Source organism: Solanum dulcamara, chromosome 1 (assembly GCF_947179165.1).
Source record: "Solanum dulcamara chromosome 1, daSolDulc1.2, whole genome shotgun sequence".
NCBI lineage: Eukaryota > Viridiplantae > Streptophyta > Magnoliopsida > Solanales > Solanaceae > Solanum > Solanum dulcamara.
Genome location: NC_077237.1, coordinates 13,583,898 through 13,607,389, shown reverse-complemented (window position 1 = coordinate 13,607,389; position 23,492 = coordinate 13,583,898). Strand labels below are relative to the sequence as shown.

General features: G+C 39.0%; 1 protein-coding gene across 1 annotated transcript; it reads right to left on the bottom strand.

The window, feature by feature from the left end:
- Positions 1-12,042: 12,042 nt before the first annotated feature.
- Positions 12,043-22,790, bottom strand: LOC129902332 (protein CELLULOSE SYNTHASE INTERACTIVE 1). Its single transcript, XM_055977551.1, has 8 exons — positions 22,492-22,790; positions 21,791-21,924; positions 21,078-21,151; positions 16,980-20,028; positions 14,311-16,855; positions 13,363-13,817; positions 12,684-12,800; positions 12,043-12,572 (listed from the first exon to the last, which is right to left on the bottom strand). The coding sequence occupies exons 2-8, from the start codon at positions 21,791-21,793 to the stop codon at positions 12,420-12,422; spliced, it is 6,396 nt and encodes a 2,131-aa protein (XP_055833526.1). The 5' UTR covers positions 21,794-21,924; positions 22,492-22,790; the 3' UTR covers positions 12,043-12,419.
- Between the last annotated feature and the right edge of the window lie 702 nt (positions 22,791-23,492).

Here is a 23,492-nt window from a genome sequence, read left to right as displayed (position 1 = left end):
CTTACTTCTAGAGTAGACCAAAATATCATCGATGAAGACAATTACAAACGTATCTAGGTATGGCTTGAATACTCGGTTCATGAGGTCCATAAAAGCTGCTGGAGCATTTGTCAATCCAAAGGACATAACAAGAAACTCAAAATGACCATAGCGGGTTCGAAAAGCCGTCTTCGGGATGTCACATTCTCTCACTTTCAACTAGTGATAGTCTGATCTGAGGTCTATCTTAGAGAAGCATGTGGCACCCTGAAGTTGGTCAAATAAATCATCTATTCTGGGAAGAGGGTACTTGTTTTTAATGGTGACCTTGTTTAGTTGTCGGTAATCAATGCACATTCTAAGGGACCCATCTTTCTTTCGAACGAATAAGACAGGAGCGCCCCAAGGTGAGACACTTGGCCTAATAAACCCCTTATCTAGAAGGTCTTTCAGTTGTTATTTCAACTCTTTCAACTCAGCAGGAGCCATCCTATAAGGAGGAATGGAGATAGGTTGTGTATCAGGAAGGACATCAATACCAAAGTCTATCTCTCTATCAGGAGGGATTCCGGGTAGATCCTCAGGAAAGACTTCAGGAAACTCATTCACAATAGGAATTGACTCAAGAGATGGAGTCTGATCATTAATATTTTTGACTCGGACTATATGATATATACATCCCTTAGAGATTAATTTTCTGGCCTTAAGGTAGGAAATAAATTTACCCCTAGGCACTATAGAATTCCCCTTCCACTCTAAGATAGGCTCATTTGGAAATTGAAACTTGACAATTCGGGTCCTACAATCAACTGAAGCATAACAAGAATAAAGTCAGTCCATACCAAGAATCACATCAAAATCAACCATGTCCAACTCAACTAAGTTAGCCATGGTATCCCTATGATAGATTGACACAGTATAATTTCTATAGACCCTCTCAGCTAAGATAGAATCACCAACAGGAGTAGACACGCTGAAAGGCTCAAGAAGACACTCAGGAAGGATCTCAAATTTACTAGCCAAGTAAGGAGTCACAAAGGATAATGTAGCACCCGGATCAAGTAATGCATACACATCAAAAGAAAGGACTCGGAGCATACCAATAACAACATCGGGTGCTTTCTCTTGGTCTTGGCGACTACCCATAGCATACAGACAGTTGGTTCCCCCACCTGCACTTGAAGCTGCACCTCTATAATTACCTCTATTCTGTGGAGCTGCAGAAGAAAACTGAGCTCTACTACTTCCATCTCCCTGCCTCTTTGAAGGACACTCATTCTGGAAGTGACCTGTCTTTCCACATCCGTAGCAAGCATTGGTGCCCACACGACACTCTCCCAAATGGAGCCTCCCACATCTAGCACATGGTGGTTTCCCTCTAGAACCTTGAGCCATACTTAATTGGGACTGAGAACCCTGAGATCGGAAGTTTTGGTGACTTAGCGATCTCTGATCATACCTGGTATTAGGTGTAAAAGAATTTGTTGGGGAAGGTGCATAATTGGAAGACCTTTTCTAAAGAAAGACTTGTTACCCTTCCCTTGCTTCTGCTCATTCTCATGCCCAGCAGACTTAGTCTTCTTGCTTAGGTGTTCCTCTCGGTCCTTTTTCTTGTCATCCTCAACCTGCTGAGCATATACCACCAATCTAGAAAAATCCATGTCAGAAATCATTAGCATTGCCTTACATTCTTTCTTTACATGTTTGCCTAGGCCAGAGACAAACTTCCTCATCTTAGACCTCATATGAGGAATCATTTCTGGGCATATTTGGACAATTGAATAAACTTCAAACTATACTCTTTCACAGTCATACTCTCTTGCTTGAGGTTCACAAACTCCTCAATTTTTGCTTCACGTAGCTCTTGGGGAAAAAAGTTATCAAGAAATGCTCTTTCAAACTCATCCCAAAGAGCAGGCTCTGCATCTTCACCTCTACTTTCTTCCCACTGGTTATACCAGACATTTGCCACATCCTTGAGTTGATAAAACACCAACTCAACCTCCTCGATCTCTGTAGCATGCATCGCTTTTAGTATCTTCCACATCTCATCAATGAAATTTTGGGGGTCTTCATCAACGTTGGAACCCATGAAGACCGGCGGATTCATTCTCAGAAAGTCTCTGATCCTTGTGGCAGCATACGGCTCTTGATAACTAGAGCTAGGAGTTGGTGAAATCTGGCTACTATTTCGAGCAGCCACTAACTGGGTGAGCATAGCAATCGCTCCTCGAAAATCTTCCTCAGAAGTAGGATTGGTCTGAACAATAGGTACTTGGGGTACCTCAGTAGACCTTGCAGGTCGGCCCCTAGTTCTCCGTGGAGGCATCACTGACTGTGGAACCTCAGTGCTGGCAGCGTTCCTCTGACTAGCTGAACGTTTAGGAGGCATGTCTGAAACGTGTAAACGCACGAATTAGAAAGAAAGCTTTTATAAAGTTACACTCTATCGCACGAACTCAGATTATGAAAGAAGTGAAATAATTCCTAATGTCCTATAGCTTCCTGATTATAAGTGTGGTGCACGACACACCCATAAACAAGACTCTACTAGACACGGCTTCATAGACATCCTAGGACTCTTGAACTCTGTGCTCTGATACCAAGTTTGTCACGCCCCGAGAGGGTACCCTAGGCGTGGCCGGCACTCAGAAACCATTTTTGGCTTTCGAGAGAACCACTTGGTCTCATTTCTTATTTATTCATCAGCGGAAGACTTAAGAATACTAATGTGGGCTTGTCATCATCAAAGGAAAAATAGATAATTCTTAGAAGAAGTAGTTTCTAAGGAGAACTACTCCGATTACATCATCAAAATCTGTCTATGAAGCCTCTAATACTCTTAGATGGTGCCAATGACATGTCCATGGCTACCTCAAAAGAAACATCACACTCAACAATAATAAAAGGATAAGGAGTTCCTTCGAATACACGAAGGACTCACCAAATAGCTGAAAAGAAATGATCTTCAACGATGCGCCTGTTGAGGATCTCTAACACCTGTATCTGCATCATAAAACGATGCAGGTCGAATGACGTCAGTACGTGGAATGTACGAGTATGTAAAATGGCAGGAAGGTAAGGACAGATATCAAGATACTCCTCTCAATAAAACTCAGCTCAGAACTCAACATCATCTCAACATGAATATGTAATGCAAGTTTAAAATATAATAATAAAAATAATAGTAATAAGCAATGCTTACTCAGTTGAGAGTTTCTCTAACCGACAACCATCACTTATGAGCTAGCGATGATACAACGAAGCGATGTCGTTGCCACATCCATCCAATACCTTGCCAGGGTAAAGGACATCACCATCTTGGATCCACTCATCAAAGTCCTCTTTTTGGGACTTAAGAGGCATAGCCTCCATCCTACGTTGGCTACGTAGTTCTGGGATTTGAGTCAATTAAACTCTTACTCAACTCGGTGCTCAATACTACTCCCAAAATATGTGCTCATATTAAACTCATCATCTAGTCTCATTGGACTTTAATTTAAATCATCAAACTCATCTCATTTTATGTTCATCAATCGTTATACTTCCAAAAACATCATTTACATCTCATCAAAACATCTTGCTCAAAATATCATTTTCTCAAATTCATTCAAATTCAACTCTTTTGCTCTTTCAAAACTCAATAAAATACATATATAGTATTAATTCATATAACTTTCTTTTTATCAATGAAAATAATAAAAAGCCAACATCTTTACTCAAAACATGTGTAAAAATATTCATGAACATTAAATCAATTAAGATTCATGGGAAAGTAGCCATGAACAATAATTCCAATAATATGAGAGATAATAATAATAATAATAATATTAATGCATAAATATATCAAACTCAATAGAAGAAGAATTATTTCATTTAGAATTCAAGATTTGGATAAAACTCAACTATAACTCAATTATAATGAATTTAAATATTGGGCGCATGGACGAACTCAATCCAATGCTATGAAAGCCTTACATACCTTAAATCCGAAGGTTTACTCCGAATTTGAACACTCTTGGACCCCTAGCCTTTTCTTCTCGTCGGAGCATTTTGTGTACTACCCGGAGTATAAGAATAACCGGAGTAGTATTTTTATACTACTAAAACTAAAATTATATTTGAGAAGAAGTATATAGAGAGAAGAAATGCTTAAGAAAGCTTGATGAATAAAATGAGGAAATAAGGTGGGTATTTATAGGTGGGAAAGAGTGACCTAACAATAAATAAAATAATTATAAAGAAAAATCTGAAAATTTAATGGAATATATTGATGTCATGGATGATGTTAAATGGAGGATAATTTATGTCATGAATGATGTCAAATGTATCTAGATGTTTCCATGGTAGGTAAGATGAGTTCTTTTTAACAGAATACTCTTTTTCGAAGCTGCGTTTGAATAAGATAAATTCCTTATTAGGATTTGGTGTCTTCTTAAGAATTATAGATATGGAAGTCTAGCTTCATATCGTTCAAGAATCAACCAATTTGGAGCAACCTACAGTGAGATATGAATTTTCTTCTATAAACACTCAATTCCGTCACAGTACTATATCTTGCAAATATTAATTTATTTGACCTACTTATACTCTGAATCTTAAGATATGTTCTTCATGAAAGTTGTAGGTAAGGATGTTGTGGTTACCCAGAAATTTGAATCACCTAATTTGGACCAACCTATGAATAGTTATGCCCAAAATATAGAGGCTGTATTATTTTTGTCGAGAATTGAAATACCGACATACAACATTTTAGGGGTTGTTACATTCCCACCTCTCGTGCACAGTCAGGGGTTGAGCATCATCCCTAAGCCTTAACATAAAAATAAAACAGAAAAATATAAGGAGAGAGACATAAACCTTACCTCCGATCCTATGTTGGTTCATAAGTCGGCTAACCTATTAAGGTCGGCTAACTCATCCCCGTAGCAAAAGGAGCTATCTATAACTAGAAAGCAGTAAACCTATGAGAGGACTCCTCAAGATACAAGTCGACTAAGAAAGCATAAATGAGGGAGACTCTCCCCTTCCATGAGAAGACAAGAAAGTAACCTACACTAGTCCTATTCAACTATGCTACGTACCATACATAGCTAAATTGAAGAAGAACAAGTATATGAACCTTCTATCTCGCATGGGGTGAAGAAGCTCTTTTCATCTTTGCCCTTTCTCGTCTTGTCGTACCAAGTGAGTCCAGATGGAAGGATGTATCAACTTCAAGATCATGATTATAGCAGCTATGGAGGATGAAAAATGGAAAGAAGTGTAACAGTCAGCAGCTTTGGAGCTGTATCAGTCAGCATCTTTGGAGTTGTTGTTGAGGATGATATGGTCCTGAATTGTTGTATGTAGCGGATGTAAGTGGTGCAGCTGTGGCTGAACTGCTGCTTGGAGATCCAACTGCAATCAAAAACTAATGAGGCACAAATGCTGAAGCAGTGCATCCACACTGTTGGAGATGTAGCTGGGATGTCCAAGTGCTTGGCTACATTTTATGTCCCTAGATTGCATCTCAGCAAGTAAGTAGCAGCTTGCAGTAGCAGTGTGCATGATCTTGAGGGCTTCCAGGTTGTTGTACTCCAGTGTTGCTGTGATTGTAGTAGCCAGCAGAAGACAGTTTGTAATGGAGCTCTAGTTGGTTTCTTTATTACTTGCATGCATTGTAGGAGGTATCCTGCAATAAAGAGCCCCATTAAGAGTTGTAATTCTGCTGATTCCTGCAAGTCTGCAATCTCCTTGGGTGCTGCATGTTGTTGGAGGTATTGTGTATTGTGTCTTGTATCCACAAATGTTACTTGATTTAATGTATCTGTAGCTACCTGTAAATGCATAAAACCAAGCCAACCAAACAAAAAACCAATAGGCACAAACAGAAATGGAAATCCCCAAGTTGTTGTGGTTAAGGTATAGTTGTTGTGGATGGACCAATTGTTGAGACTGTAGCTCCTCATGTTCTTACTGGTGTTGAAGTAGTTGTACCTGCACAAAGAGACACACAACAGGGAACAAAAATATAGTACTGTTGTTGCTGCTGCTGTAGCCCATCTGTTGCAGGTATGTGTTGATGTTGCTTTATGTTCTAGTGAGTTGTTGTATGCTGGAGACCTTGTTCTTGGAGATTTCAATTGTGTTGATGTTCCTAAACAAAAACAATCAAACAAAGACAAGCAACCAAACAAACACAAAAACCAGGAGGGAATTGCAATTCTGCACAGTCCTTGTGTAGGCCTCTTAGTGAAGGTATTTGTTTTGGTGGTTGTATCTGTGATGTCCTCTATGTAGGTGTTGATAAAACATGTTGATGAATCCATCCTGACATCTGCAGCTACACAACAAATAAGAACCAGCAAGAAAGGGTTTGCACATGGAGTTGTTGCAGGTGTTGAGCTATTAGAGAAGGCATAGATGGAATAGTGATTAGGAGAGGAGGTCCAGTTATGCCCAGCTGCTGTCTCCCTTCTTTTTGGAATCTTTGAACCTGCATAAAGAAGCACCAAAGAAACAAACAAATGGGGAGAATGGATAAGCTGCTGTAGGTTTGTGTGTAGCTCCAAGTTTCTTTCATAGTAGGAGAGGTTAAGGAACTTGTTGGAGCATGCTTCACAGAAAAGAAGGCCCTTTCTTGTGATCTGGTTCAGCTTCTTTGTGTGTGGTTCCCCAGTAGTTGTTGCACCTAAACAAAAACAATCAAAGGAATACATACAACCAAACAAGCACCAAAAATAAGAGGGGTCTCCATTTCTGCACCATCCTTTTGTTTCAGTCATGGAGAGTCTTGTATCAGTGGTGTCCTCTATGTATTTGTTGTTAGAGAATATTGGTGTATATCTCCAACAACTTGCAACTACACAGCAAATAACCAAAGACAAGCAAAGACCTGTATAGGCTAACAAAAAAGAATGGATCTCAAAGAGAATTTTGGAGCCTGTTAGGATTTTCAAGGTCGCTCGACTAATGTCTCTACTTATCCGTTTGAGTTGAAACTTCATGAGGTATGCACATATAGCCTTTTGTTTAGCCTTGTAAGATTTGAAGGCTTTTTGCCTAAGTTGGAGCTTCCATATAGCAAATTTCTCTCTTTTTAGGCTTAAGACAGCTGATTGTTTCAAGGTCGCTCGCCTAACGTCTCCAATTATCCGTTTGAGCTGAAACTTCTTGGGCCTAGTCATAATAGTAATTGCTGCAATCCTGCAAAGTTTGGATGCCTTGGTGCATGTCCTCATGCTGCTACACACCCTGCACATCTTAGCTTGCTGAAGCTTAGATGTTACAGGGTGTTTGGAAGTTGTATTTGAGGTTTTCTCTATGTATTTGTTGTTAAAGAAAGTTGTTATATCACTCCAGCAACCTGCAATAATACAACAAACAAATCCAACCAAAAAAGAACTTGCACAAACTAGCAATAAAGAAGGTACCTTAGTAAGAGCTTTGGAGACTGTTATCTTTTTCCAAGTCGCTCGACTAACGTCTCCAATTATCCTTTTGAGCTGAAACTTCATGAGGTTTGCATAAATATCCTTTTCTTTAGCCATACAAAGTTTGAAGGCTTGTTTCCCAAGTTGGAGGATCCAAATTACTAAAGGCCCTCTCTTTAGGCTTAAGGCAGCTGAATTTTTCAATGTCGCTCGCCTAACGTCTCCAATTATCCGTTTGGGCTGAAACTTCTTGGGCCTTGTCAATATAGTATTTTCTGAAACCCTGCAAAGATTGGAGGCCTTTGGACAGGTCCACATGCTGCTGCTCACCCTGAAATTTTCCAGACCTGCAACTACCTGCATATGCAAAAGGAAAAGAAAGGAAGAGATAGCTACTCTAACCCCTAAATCTAATGGTATGGAGATTATTCTATAAAAGCAGTAAATTAGGGAGACTCTCCCTTTTACAATGGTCCTGATTATCATTATTTATTTATATCAGCTAATATTACAAGGTATGAAGAAGTTCCTTCAAGGTGGTTGATTGATCTTCTTCATCTTAGTTCTCCTGAAGCTAGCCATGCTAGCTTTGTCCATTTTGTAGTGTCCCTTTGTCTCTCTTGGAAGCTGTTGAAAGTTGTAGTAGTGTTGTGTATAGCTTTTCATGTGTCTTTCCTTTGAGAGTGAATCTGTAGTGTAATTAGTTTCCCTAAAGATATGCCTGCACTGGAAAGTTTCCAGTTTGCTAACCAATACCTGCAGTTCAGTAATATAAGTAATAATGTTCCATGGAGGTTTAACTTCTTGTTTAAGCCACTTGATTAGAAGTTCAGAGTCAACTTCAAGGGCTACCCTGCTGTATCCATGTTGTAAGCACCACAGAATACCAATAAGTGTTGCCTGCACTTCAGCTTGGTTATTAGAACCACAGCCTAGTGGAGATGCAAAAGCATATATTAACACCTCATTATGGTCCCTAAGAATGCCCCCTGCCCCTATCTTCCCTGGATTGTTAAGGGCACTCCCATCTGTGTTGAGCTTGATCATTGTAGGCTGTGGTTTAGTCCAGCATACTTTGGTTATTCTCAACTCATGTTGGCTTTTTTCAACCATGGTAACCAAATCTGCCCACTTACTTGGCAAATCAATATATGGATACACAGTAGAGATAAGCATATATAGATCTTTGGATATTGAGAATATTACTCTAGTAGCATTAGACTTCTTACCTCCATACTTGCATGCACATCTATTCTTCCATAGATTCCAACACACAAAAATGGGAGTGGCTTGCATTACTAACTTATGTAGCTCATTGTTAGTTTTCATTAGCCACCACCTCATCAATAGGTTTTTTAGAGGAGTGTTGCTGTGTTGTAGACCCCAGTACCCTGAGAAGTGCTTCCAAATATGTTGTGCAAAGTAGCCTGAAACAAGGATATGGTCTACATCATCAAGACCTGCTCTATAGCAGCAAGAGCATGCAGCAGGCTCCTATCCAAAGGCCACAATTCTGTCATTTGTGGGTAGCTTAAGTCTGAACGCTCTCCACAAAAGAAAAGAGACCTTGAATGGAATGCTATTGTGCCATATGTTGCTGTTAGTGAGAGATCTTGTCTTTTTCTTTCTTACTAACTCCCAAGCTGATGCACAAGTGAAGTTGCCATGAGAGTTAGGCTTCCAGATGGCTTGATCCTGCATATTTGGAATATAGCTAATGGGAGTGCTGAGAATTTTGCACACCAGCTGAGGGGGTGCATGTTTCCTTACTTCCTCTTACTTCCTCTGCCTTCCATCCTCCATTCTCCATTAGTTCAGAGACAGTAGTGTTATTCAATCTAGGGAGACTTTCATTGTGGTAAGCTAATGGACCTACCCCTAACCAATCATCCCACCACAAGCTGCTTGTTCCAGACTTGATTCTCCATTGTATATGAGGCTCAATATCTTTTTTATTGATCGTCATGTGCTTCCACATGAGGGAATGTCCTGTGTCCCACTTTTTTATGACTGGATGAGCCCTTTGGCAGTATTTTGCTTTAAGGAATTCCCCCCATAGTGTCTTATTTGATCTGAAGGTCCACCACTGTTTATATTGGAAGGATAAGCACACATCCTCTAATTTTTTAACACCTATACCACCCTCCTCATAAGGATAATTGAGAGTGTCCCAAGAGGCCCAGTGATATTTTCTTCTTTCAGTATCCCATCCCCAAAAGAAGTCAGCAATTAGTCTTTTGATCTGATTCATGGTGGTCTTGGTAGGACTGATAGCTGACAGCAGGTGTATAGGAATGGATTGCAGCACTGATTTCACCAAGGTGACTCTACCTCCATAGCTTAACATTTTAGTCTGCCATCCCCTGATCCTGCTTAGAACCTTAGAAACCATACTAGAGAAATATATGATCCTTTGTCCTCCTATATATAGGGGACAGCCTAGGTAAGTGATTGGGCCATGAGTGCATTTGTATCATGTGATCATGCTGACCCTTTCCACCACACCAGAGGGAGTATTTAGTGGCATCATGGTTTGACTCTTATCTTTATTGATAAGTTGTCCTGAAATAGCTTCATACAGTTTAAGAGTTTTGGTAATCAGTGTAAGTGAGAAGTTGCTGGTAGATGTGAAAATTATCACATCATCTGCAAAGCTCAAGTGATTTACTTGAGGACCTCTTCTTTCCATCTGGAATCCTGTATATAAATAATTGTGATGAAGATTGTTGAGAAGTCTAGACAGAACTTCAGCTCCAATGATGAATAAAGTAGGGGATAAGGGGTCTCCTTGCTTGAGTCCTCTTGTAGAGTGGAAGAAGCCATGCCTTGCACCATTAATGATGACTGAGTACCAATTGTTTGACATAATCCTTCAACTGTTATTGATTTGATATACCATATGCTAGAATAAATTATTTTATGATAATTGATATAGAAAAAAATAAAAATAAAAATATGCTACATCAATTATCTTTTTGATAGATATAAATAGAGAAAAAAAGAAAATAATTTCTATTTTGAAAACAAAAACAACCTTATTCAGAAGATAAAGCTTAATTGTATTAACTTGTACATTTTTGGTCTAAAGAGATGTACATATATAGATGACAAGGAGACACTAATATTCCTAGAGTCTTTTTGATTGCTAGTTAAGTGTTTGTGAAGTTCTATTTAACATCCTTGTAATTAGGCCTTCACTGTCCCCTTTTGATTTTGTTTCATGATTTTAATACAACTTGTTACTATCTCAAAAAAGAAAGCTCGGGGACAGAGTGTGTTCGTTGTTGCATGTATAGTTGTTTTTATAAGAGATCTAGCAACACAATGTAAGAATATCATTGGTATTTGACAATTTGTTAGGTTGTGCTGAATATCGCTCTGTCTATTTTTTTTAGTTGCAACTCTGTCTATTTTTTTTAGTTGCAAAAAAAAAAAAAGTATTCTCTCCCCCCCGCTTTCTAAAATGATAAATACAAAATCCGGGAAGCTACAGGTACTGTTGATCCTTTGTCATTCAATCAAGTTGCCTTCCCAGGCCTCATCGGTGTTGCCTATAGGTCGTGATATATCTTGAGATGGTTTGTTTTCATTCTAGTGAAAAATCTGCTCTCCAATTATCATCCTCTAGACATTTGAAAAGCAGGGAGTATGACAACTTACGCACTTTCCTTTAGTTCATAAGGCCTTCTCATGAGTTGAGTTGTGGCTAGAAATTAACTTAGCTTTGGCTAAAAGGCCTAATTTCTAAAAGCCCAACTTGTAAGGCACCCCTCTCGCACTACCTAGTTCTTGTGACATGGTACGCCTTATTTATTTTGGTTTTTTCCTCTACTCACAAGTAAAGGATAAGTCTCATGCATCACGCTAATCTCTATAAGTATTTGTTGTATGTCAGTCACCCCACCTAAACCAATCATCATATTGATCTTTCGGCTCATCTCAGTATGCCCAGTCCAGATTTGTGCAATTAAGAATATTATAAACAATCTTGTAAGGACAAAATGAAAAAACGATGTGTTTGACATGAAATATAAGTAAATAGAGAAAGGGACATTTTCAAATTATCTGTGGAAAAAGAAAGACGTGGATGGTTTACTCACCTAATAAGCCAATACAAAAGAGAGAAGGAATACAAGAAGCAAAAATCAAAGTCAAGTCTTATATTTCTGATATTCCTTCCCTCAATATGCATGGTCCACTGTCCCAATATGAGCATCAAAAGAGCATTCTAATTTTATTTTATTTTATTTATTAGTTAAAAGGACAGCCACTTATTTATCTCATACTTTGCACTCTAAATTAGTATTCTTGATTTCTTAACATACGTTAGTTTCTTCATCAGATCACTGTAAGAAATATAGGATAAAAATATTATTGAATTGTGTATCTACATTATTACACAAAAACCCTATGACAATACAATACAATCCTTTACCAAGTAGAATATTATTTACTATTTCTATACCTATTAATATTTCTATTACTATTCCTACTCTAAGTAGAATTGTTTATACCTATTCCTATTCTAACAATAACCTTTAAACTTGTAATATGGTTTTTGCAATTCCTACAGCTTTCTAAGTAAGATTTCAAACAACTATAGCCCTTCTAATTTCATTCAAAAAAATGGTAAAATAAACAAAAGAAGTGCATATAACAGACTGAATTCTCACTTCAGTGAAATGGGAAGTTATTAATTACAATACACACCTCTATTAAGGCAGTCCAAACCAAAAACACTGTTTTTTCTTTCATCAAACAGAATATGAATACAAAAAATACAAAGGAAGCAAACCATGAATCCATGTCCCTTCCTTAAAGATACTAAGTGACTCAAATTACAAAAGAATACATTTGACAAACGCCGTTACAACAACTAAATATAATCAACAGTAGTAAAAACTATACCATACACTATATACATTCACCTTATAATTAAACAGGAAGAAAGAAGGATACAGAAAACAGAAAAAAAGTACCAAAGATTGGTTCCTATACCCCTAAAATGCAATTTGAGTAACAACCTTATTCCAACTGCTGCTTATTGGACCATTGGAATTCTATTTCCAAATTCCTTGAGGGTCCGCTTTTGCTCTCGGGCAACAAGGTGTACTCCCCAGCGACTGCACCCAGCATAACTACACGGTCAATCTGGATCGTGACCTTCCCAAATGAACTCTGTCATTAAATTGGAACAAATTTAGCACAAGTCAAGAAGTATATTTTAGCAAAATGTTCAGTGTCCCATTACTTGTAATAGTAACAAGAGAATAGCTTGTATCCTCTTACCTTGCCCATTTTGCTCTTATTCTTGCAGGAAATATGGAGCTTCTGGCCTTTAGGAGGACTTTCAAAGGACCATGAAAAGCTCTCCTCGAACTCTGGATTAGGACCAGTTGAAACAACCTGACAGACGAGAAAAACAAGGAGTTGTGAACCATATGAGGGTGTGAAGGAAGCAACACGAAAAGATCTTCTATGCATATTGAGTATACCAAAGAAGTTCCAACTTAATTACTTTGTTGTTGGAGGAGTACAAGTGCTGGTTACCAATCATTGTTGAATCAAACATCACCAAAATTTCCAATGCATTGATTGTAAACAAGGCAAACTCACCCCACCACCCATCCCACTTCCAGGCGCCAAGAATGGGCCTTTCCCACTTTGTTCTCTTGGTAACTCGAACCCCAATCTCAAGGTTGGAGGTGGAGGTTCCTTATGTAAACAGATCCCTACTTTGTTTTCTAGAGTCACCTTGCTCCTACTTAATTTACAAGTTTGCAATTTAGGGTACTTCACTCCCTCCATCCCCTCTCCTCCACCACCACCCCGCCCCAACACACAAAAGTAAAAATTCTTTATAAAGTTAGAGTTTGATCGACGCTGCACAAAACACGTTCCAACCCCACATAGCAATGAGAAATGATACTTTACTTGGAATGAAAAGGCATTTGAAAATGGACGGTACCTTCGTTTGGCGAGGTGGATTATTTCCAAGGGTAAGCTTGCAATAAACGCTTGGATTTCCAACCGATTGTCTCATGTTGTTCCCTCGCTTTATTATTACCACCAGAGTCCCAGGCAAACATTGCAGTAAAAATTCTGATTTCTCCTGAAACCGAGGGGGGCCTGATTGTATCAGATACTGCAACAATGGAATGGCATCTGCAGCAGCAATTGACTGTGCTCTAGACACTTCAGCAGGACATGCTGACCAAGCTTGTCGGAGAAGAAACAGAGCATCCAAAGCAGCTTCTTGAGTTGCCTCTGAGCCAGTCTTCAGGGATGTCACTAGATGTGGAATACTCAGGGTTGCAGGTTCAGTAGCCCTTAGACGGGGGAAATTTCCAAATAGTGCATTCAGAGCCTTGAGGTACTCCTCATGTACAGTTCCCGAGGCCCATAAATCTTTCTCAATTGCAGCTACAAAGCCAGGAAATCAATTAAATTTATAAGCTATTAGCACTAATAAGAAATGACTCCATTCGCACGTATACTTCCAATAGTAAAGTTTATTAACTTTTTAGACACCAACACATCATCTCTTCACTTCTTCATGCTAGGATCCATAATAAACTGTTCTTTAATATTAACCAACCTGGATCAAGAATAATGGGGAGAATCCACCATCATTTTAGGAAAACTTCTATTTTTGAGATACTAATTTCAATATATGATTTGTAAAAGAAAAGATAGTTAGCCATGGATATAACACTTGTACAAGTTCCAGACAGAATTGTATCTTGTAAATTAGAAATTATATCTTTTGTATTATTTAATCCAACAATTGGATTTCTTAATTAAATAATGAGAACTAGCCAATTTATCTTTTTCCAGTCATTTTTATCTCATTTTTCTTCTGTAGTTGCAATGCCGATAACTCTGTAACAATGGAGTACGGGGAAAGGAAAGTTACCAGTGATAGCCCTGACAGTTTCACTTGAAGCATACTCTTGAATGGTATTATTGGAAAAGAGAAGCTTAACGAACATTGCTGCCTGTACTGATGTATCTGGATCACTTGAACCAATCAAATCTAACACAACCTGGACACCACCAGCTTCTGCAACTGCTCTCTTATTTGATCTGCTATACATAACAAGGTTCTGTAAGGCACATATAGCGACAACTTTCATTTCTTCAGTAGGCTGATCTTCAAGCAGATTCACCAATGCTCGGCAAGCTGAAACAGCATCACTGCTTCGAGCAAGAGCCTCATTCTGGAATAGGTCGCCAAGAGCAAGGGTTGCCAGTAACCTTGCTTGTTGACCTTGAGTCTGTGGATCCAAAAGATACTGTGATAAGGGCACAATTGCTGACTTGGTGGCTTTTGTTTCTCTGATCTTCACATTGTTCAGCAAAACCTCAAGGAGTCTTGCAGCAGTTTCCTCACAAAGGTGGCATCTGAGAAGTTCTAAGAGAGCCTCGATCGCCCCACTTTCAGCCATAGCTCCAGCACTGGTGGAGTCATCAGTCTCCAACACAAGAAGAGCATTTAATGCACCAAGAACTGTGCCTTCAGAGCCAGAGCGAAGCAATCTTACCAACACTGAAACAGGTACTTCCAGAAAAAACTCAGAGCTAAATTGTAGAATATTGGATAATACTACAGCAGCTGACTCCCACAAGGCATGAGGGAGTGAAGGGTCAGCATTCATTATTACTTTAGACAGTTCATTAACGCCACCTTCTTTTGCAATTTCATTTGGCCAAGTAAGTGCAACACAGACCAAGGCCTTCACAGCTCTCTGCTGCAAAATGGGTATACCAGAACCAAGAACCCGTACGAGGGGACCAATCACTTGCTGGATAACTGGGTCCTTCTGCAGGTGCTCTTCCAAAAGCAAATGAGACAGAAGCTCAGCAGCCAGTTGTTGCACGGCAGAAGCGGGAGAATCAAGTAAGGGAATAAGAGGTTCTATAGCTTGGTGAGATGTCAAGGTATAATCAGATCGGCACTGCGGATGCTCCAGGATATTCACAAGGACCTGAAGCGTACTGTGTTGTCCATCAGGTCCAAACTCTGGTCTCGTCAGTAATACAAAAAGTGGCTCTACCACCTTTGCAGCAGATGGTCCCTTAGCAATGGTAGCATTGTTTGTCAGTATTCTGAGCAACTCAGCAAATGCAGCACAGAGGAAATCTGGTGCTTCATGCAGAATGTCAAGCACACTCTCAATAACCCCAGCCTTGACCATTTCCATCTTACAGGAAGGCCTGTCTTTTCCCAACTTCACAAGAGCTCTAGAAATAGCTTCATGAAGTAAATAGTTTCGGCCATAAAGAAGGCCAACAAGGGGAATGACTGCACCGTGTGCTGCAACTAGTTCCGCCAGCTGTTCGTCGTCCACTAGTTTATCTAATGCACGAACAACAGAATGATGAGCAGGACTAAATTCATTTACGAGAAGAGAAACCAAAGGCTCCACACATCTAGCTGCAGCCATTGTAGACCTTATTCTTGTATTTCCAAACAAAACAGAACACAACTCAGCTGCATCACCCTTCAGCTCCATTGAGCAGCTTGATGCAAGAATTCGGCAAAGAACATCCACCGCATTCATCTCGACATCTGCAACTGCAAGAGCTTTTGAAGGATTCTCACTGAGAAGCCTAACTAATGCAGCAATGGCTGCATGCTGCTCCCTCTCCAGACCAGTATTCAGAATCTCAACCAAAGGCTGAACAGACTGTCTAGCTGATTCTGCATTCCTGATGTGATCTGCTGAGAACAGGTTTTCCAAGGCTTTGGCGGCACTATACCTTGCCCCTCTTCCACCAAGACGTAAAACTGCAATTAGTTGACCAACAGCACCAAAAGCAGATTCGTGTCTGCATATTTCAGCAGTAGTAAATAGGATACCTAACAAATCAGTGGCAGCTTCCTCAGTTGCATCTTGTGGACCAAGTGAAAGGTATTTAGTCAGTGCTTCCAGAGCCCCAGATTCCACCATAACAATTTTATTTGAAGGACAATCTCTGGCAAGCTGAATCAGAAGTCCAAGAGCTAGAAAAGGTGCACCAGGACGATCAGGGATAGGTTTTAGCAAGTCAACAAGGGCTGGTATAGCTTTCCTAGAAGTTGCACCAACCCTAATATCATCAACCCTAAACAACCTTTCAAGTGCAACTTCATCTGGGTTACGAACCAATGCAAATTCCTCAGATAGTGCAACAAGGTCCTTTATATCCTCATCAGCACAACCAAGCAACGTTATGAGTCCGGATGGTGCTCCTGAATTTGCAACAGACAGCAGAGTTCCCCTGCTACCATTACAGACAAGGCTTGCTACGGCTTGTGCAGCAAAATACCTGTTTGCTGACTCTTCGGACTTCAGCAGATTAGCTAGCACGGGTATGGCTTTCATCGTTCCATTTGCTCGTATGATGTCTCTATCTTGAAATAAGATAGCCAGAAGCAATCCACAAATCCATATGCTGCTATCCTCCTTGAAATCAATCTGTAAAAGTTATAACAAAAGGTCATATAGTACTTTGGCACAAAAGATATAATAGAACAAAATCAAGAGTTTTGGGTTTAGATGTGGTTCTATCACAGAAAGGAAACACTTAAAAAGTGCTTACCTGTGTAAACTGTGTAAAAGATTGAGAGATTCTCTCTGTAAGAACTTCAATTGCACCAGCCTCCATAATCTCCGCTTTACTTGAGTCATCATGACTGGCAAGAGCAGAAAGTAGCCATATAGCTATATTGACTCCCGAAACAACTAAAGTACTTTTCTCTGTCTCAACCTTTCTTGATTCTTCTTCGGCATTCCTGGAGACGCTTATTGCAATCTTATCCGCCTGGTCTTCCAAATGTAGAGATTCGGAAGCATTTAGCATCCCAACAAAAGATTGAATGAGTGGAACACAAGACTTTGATTCATTTAGATCTTCCACCACTCTCTGATGATTCACTTTTGCAGTGCAAACAAGAAGAGCACTTCCTCCTATTTTAACCATAGCATTGGATGAACAGATAACCCTTCTTGCAACTGAAGAAATGCATCCATAGGCACAAGCAATAGCATCGCCAAGAACGGTGGGCTGAGCTTGGCAGAGTCTTGACAATATTTCAATAGCTTTGTCTTGCAACACCGATGAGGCATCAGCAATGCATGAAACCACAGGAATTACGCTATTTGGATATTCAGCTAGAACTGACCATGCAGGTTTGATACCACTAGCTCCTTCCAGCCTTGAGAGGAAACAAAGTGCATCTAAAGCTTCTGATATAGCAACAGAGTCGCTGCCAGTTGATTCTAGGAAATAAATTAATGCAAGAACTGTTCCACAACGGTTAACGCAATCAGTTAAGGCAGGATTAACCTCACTAAATTGAAGAAGACGAGCAATTGCTGCTGCGGCATGGGTCCTTCCACCAGTTGTGCCTTCACGAAGAACTCTAGTAGCAGGCAAGATAATTTCTTCAGGAACTGCTTTCTCAGACACTTCGGGATCCAAAAGAAGATTGGCCAAAGCACATACTGCTTGTTCTGCAACTTGTAAAACTGAGGACTTTGCAAGCACCATTAATGAAGGCAATGCATCTCTAGCAATTGCTGCAATGTCACGGCTTTCTCTAATAGAGAGAAATATTGCAGCAAGGCAGCGCGACGTGTCCACTAAGATGGATTCAGGTTCAACATTCAGAAGCTTCACAAGTGACCACAAAGTCTTCAAAGCAAGGGTACTTTCTCGCAGGTCCTTCCTGAGATGGAAAAGTCCAGCAAGAGCTGAAGCAGACTTAGCCTGAGTCTCTTCCTTGGTAGAGCTTAATATCTTTATCATCGTCTCAACTGCATCATTTGCTGCACTGCCTTCACGCAACATATCGCTCAGAGAGGCCACAGAGAGCAAACTTTTTAATGCATCTAAGACATAAATTTTAGACTCCGGAAGATCACTAGTTAATAGTGCAGTGAGTTGACTAATAGTTGCAGTATCTGATTTGTGAATCAAATGGTTCAGTGTCTTTGCAGCAATTTCCTTCCCGTTGGAACTACCATTCTTCAGAAGCCACAATAAAGAAGGAACAGCATCAGCACTTTCAACACAAGCACGGATATCTTCACTGTGATTACAGAGGTTTCCAAGGATAGTTGCTGCATCTTCCTTAGCTTTGGCAGACCCAGTCTCCAGAATTTGAACAAGTGGAGGTATGCCACCAGCTGCTGTAATGGCCCACTTACTTTCATCATTTTCATTGGATAGAAGACAAAGAAGAGCAACAGCACACTCCTGTTGCTGCTCTGATGAGAGTCCAAGAAGAGAGATTAATAGCTGAATTCCCTCACGACCTTGCAGTGCATGCCATAAGCTACCTTCATTTTTGCATAGAAAGAGAAGTGACCTTATCAACTCATCCTGAACTTCATTCGTGGCCATTGTGATCAAACCAACCAACAGGCGTTTTGCATCAGAATTCACAAGTTTGCTAGACAGAACAGAATTCCCGTACAAACTAGCAAGTGCTTCAATAGTACGCTCCTGCACTAGAAAGGGTAAGCGGGCCTTAAATTGCTTAACCAGTGTCTCTTCCACCTCCAAAGGATCTGATGCTCTTGAATTTTCTGCTTTGCTATCATATATCATGAGAGCTGAAGCTAAAGCCCCCAATGTATCAGCTACTTGTGCCGGTGAGGTGCAAGATTCAAGGCTTTGACCAAGACTTGAAATGACATATGACAAACCACCAGAAATATTTGCAAGCGCACACATTGCATGCTCCTGCAACGCTTGGGCATACTCACCCTGCATGAATTCTTTTGAAGGAGCTATGGTAGCATTTATCAAAGCAGGAATACCATTAGAATTTGCTATTTCCTTCCTGGATTCTTTGCTTTGGGCAGAAAGAGATTTAAGAGCGCCTGCAGCTTCTGCTCTAACTGAGGCTTCATTGCCAGGTCCAAGTAGTTTAAGAAGTTGCTTGGTGGCCTCTGCAGCTAAGACTTTTGAACAAACAGAAGAATCCTCCATCATCATACAAGCAAGGAGAAAGCAGATATTTGCCTGAGTACTTGGTTGTCCATTATTCAGTAGTTTAACAAGTATATCTACTCCTCCAGCTTGTACTGTTGCAGACCAGAATCCCTCAGTGCTAGTTGAGAGGTTTTTTAAAGCTCCTGTCAGTAAGTCGTCAACTATATTTCCAGCTTTTAGTCCCTTTTTTAATTGCTCCCATAATACTGGCACAACTCCTTCAGTTGAAAATATTTTTGAGCCAACATGATCCTTTGCACCACCTTGAGACACAGCATATATAGTTTTTGCTGCTGCAATCTGACTTTCGGCTGAGCTTGACTTGAGAAGACCAAGGAGAGGCGGTATGCAGCCTCCTAGTAGCACTTTCACTCGCAGTTCATTCTCTTTACACAGAGAACCCAAAACTGTAGCAGCCTGCATCTTTACCCCAAGTGATCCAGAACGAAGTAATGAAACAAGTACTGGAACAGCTTGTGAATGTGAGCCAACAGCACTAAATGCATTTTCTCGTGTATCAATAAGCTCCAACAGTTGCTTAAGTGAATTTTCTTTCTCTTGCATGGATGAGGAATTCTGCCGTAACTGCTCAATGCATTGAGCAACACTTGCTAATGTCCCATCTGGATCCTCCATGCTACTACGATCTCTGCACAATTTAATAGCAAAATGTCCTTTCAGTATTTGTTTGTAGTCTAAACCAGCCATGAATATCATGAAGTAAAACACTAATTCAGGCCTCATGAAGTTAGAAAAGCTGCATCATTTTAAATGATACTCTCTCTGTCCCAACATAAGTGTCACCTTAGCAAAAATCACGTTCATTAAGAAATCAACAAATACAATGTGTAGTTTACTAGATCACCCCTACTCAATAAATGTCTCTTGAAAATTGAACACTATCAAGAAGATGAAGTATAAAGGTATGTTTGGAAAAATATACTATTTTTTGTCTTGAATTCCTAAGGTGACACTTATTTTGGGGCACAATACTTTTGCTAAAGTGAGACTTATTTGGGGATAGAGGGAGTGTTACAAATTTTGTTCAATTGCTGCTTTTCTTACTGATAACAACTTCCATCAAATTAGTATCTTACAACAGAAAACAAAGGACAGGATATGGTCAACTGCAGTGTGAATATTTTCAGTTTTAAAACATAGCAGCAAAGACCAGCAATGTCCAAAGTAGAACGTAATCCACATTCCCCAAACTGATTGTTATGTGAATCTAGTTGCATCTTGGAGAATGGGAATCTACGCTATCTCTGGACGAAAGGTGAATAAATGGAAGCTTATCCATGATTTATGTTTTGTGCAACTGATGCATGTAGGAGTTGCGAAAAATGGATACTATGTTGAGATAAAATATTGGACTCTTTCAAACAAAAAGAAAGAATCTCTAAGATGAGTTTAATTGAGAATTCGTGAAGCATAAGAAACTGTATCAGCATTTGCAGATACAGATTCCCTGAGAAGAGAGTAACAGTTAGAGTCTTGCAAGGAAAAGTCCATTTTCATTATCCTCATGCAGTCATGCTTATAGCACGACAAAAACAACCATGTCGCCTGACTATACAACTAAAATGCTTCTCATTGAGTAAAACACAGATAATAGACCAGATCATTATGAGCTCCTAAACTGAAAGTGTTGATGCTTAGACTAACCTGGAAGATGAAAGTGTTGATGCTTAGACTAACCTGGAAGATGTTTTCATAAATGAATGCGGAGTTGGAGGCTCCATATCATGAGGTTTAGCATCCCCATTTCTATCCTGTAACAAGAAAAGAATTCATAGATATTGGTGAGGAATGAGCAACAGTCTAGAAAATCACAGCATCCATTGATGTCATTCAAGAAGGAAAATAGCACGAATATGATGTTGAAATCAACCATCAACAGCATAAGCCACTTTTGACTTTACGACTCAACAAAGTATGTAAATTTGTATAAATCTATAATTTTTTCTGAGTCACGGAAGCACAGAAATATACATTTGAGATGCAGCATTGAGTGATGTAATTCTTTTTAATTTAAAATGCTTACATGATACGGACAGCTTCTCCGACAAAAAGAGATGCAAAATAACATATTCCCCTCCCATTCATAAGGTTTACTATTTTCAAAGGAAAAAAGAATTGGAACAATGACAATCACCTGGATTTAGCTACAGAGTAATACTTAGAACACGTAGACTGAAGAATAAACTGCATTACAGTTCCAAAGAAAAACAAAGTAAACCACTACTAAGATAGCACAGAAAACTAGTTAAGACACACCCAGGTAGAGTGAAATGCACCAAGGGCATCTCCAGATCTTTGAGTAAAATAGTTCAACAGCTCACATATCAAATAAATCGTGAGGCAATTTACCAAATCAATTTCTTTTTCTTTTTTAAAAAAGGGAACTTTACCATATCACTAGTGGCAAGACTGCTGCCATTGGCAGCAGGGAACCTCCAAGCCAGTGTGGCCGCCAGCTTTGCTGTGATCTCGAGATCTTCACGGCAGATCTACCTCCAAGATACAGAAGAAAGCTCACAGCCTCCTGCAAAGCACCAGCAAAAAAGACATTTATTCCAGAACTTGAAGAAAAAACACAAAACTAACAAAATGAAGTACCTTTATCATACATTAACAAAAGATACAGATCAAATTGTAATAGCATAGTTTCCAAGAATGATAGTACCACTAGAATTAATTGAAGTCAACAGTGTATTACTTGACTAGTCCAAAGCAACACTAACCAAAATTCACATATGGAAATCACATAAATCTAAGACCAGATTCAGCAATAAATTCAAGTCAATAGAGAATAAAACATCATTTCCCTGTTTAGATTTCAACAATCCAGATCAAAATTCACCATAAACCCAACACCAATTCAAGAAAACACAAGATCCAGATCACCCACTATCAAAGCTCACATCTTTACCTCAAAAAACAAAACCCCAGATGAATTTTTTCCATTAAAACCAAACCCCACATGCACATTTCACCAAGATTCACAGTCTTCCACTTAAGATTAACTAGAAGATCTAATAAATGGGGAAAAATTGAACCTTTAAGACTATAGACAAACCAGCAAAATCTTGAAAAGAGAGAAGAGATAAACCTGTAAAGAGAGAAGATGCTTGAGTTCTCTTTGTTATTGCATTTGGGTAAAGAGGTTTCGTAGTAAAGAAGTGAAGAGAAAGAGAGGAAAGAAGAAAAAAAGTGAGTTAGAGAGAGAGAGAGAGATACAGCATTATGTATAGCAAAATGTATAGAGAGAGAGAGAGGAGAGTGGGTGAGCTAGCAAGAGGAAGAAGAAAGAAGAAGGGTCACCGACAGACAGCTGAGAATGGGGAGTGTGAGTGAGTGATGATGGAGCTAATAGCTATAGCTGGCTTTCTTGATTTTTCTCTTCACACTCCATCTTCTCACTTTCTTAATTTTGGGCAAAAGTTACCTTCATTTTGCATCCATTTACTTATGATTTTCTTTTTTAATGTGAAATTGAAATTAAGTTTTTTGTATTTCTTTTACAAGTCTTAAATTCTTGTTTTCTTTTTAATTTTATAAAATTATACTCAACTATTTTTTTTTTAGATTTTATTGTGTACGACTACATTGACTATGTTGTTGTTGTCATTAAAAAATTTTCTTTTTTTAAAATTTATATTTCTATTTTTTTATGTTGTAGGATATATAAACGGATAAGACTCAAGCATTTCACCTTAATAATGTAAACATAAGTTTTCTATTGAATTAGTGTACTTTCCGTGTTTTGAATGATTTTAAGAAAATATTAAATATATTTTTGAATCTTTAGTACACTACTCGATAGATATTTGAATAAATATTTTAATAAAAGAGAAAAATTTAAGTTATGATCTTGAGATTGCCTATTTGAAAAAAATTATTAAAGGGATATTTTTAAGCTCAATTTTAATTTAAAATTACTGATAAAAAGGGGGAAAACATAAAAATTGATATAAAAATGCAAGTAATTGACAATCTAATTATCAGAGCTTCATACTAAATTTAATAATTGTTATAGCAATATTATTGGTTCAACCAACATTATAATGTTTACTTGATCATAAGTCACATGACTTTCTTTATGTATAAATG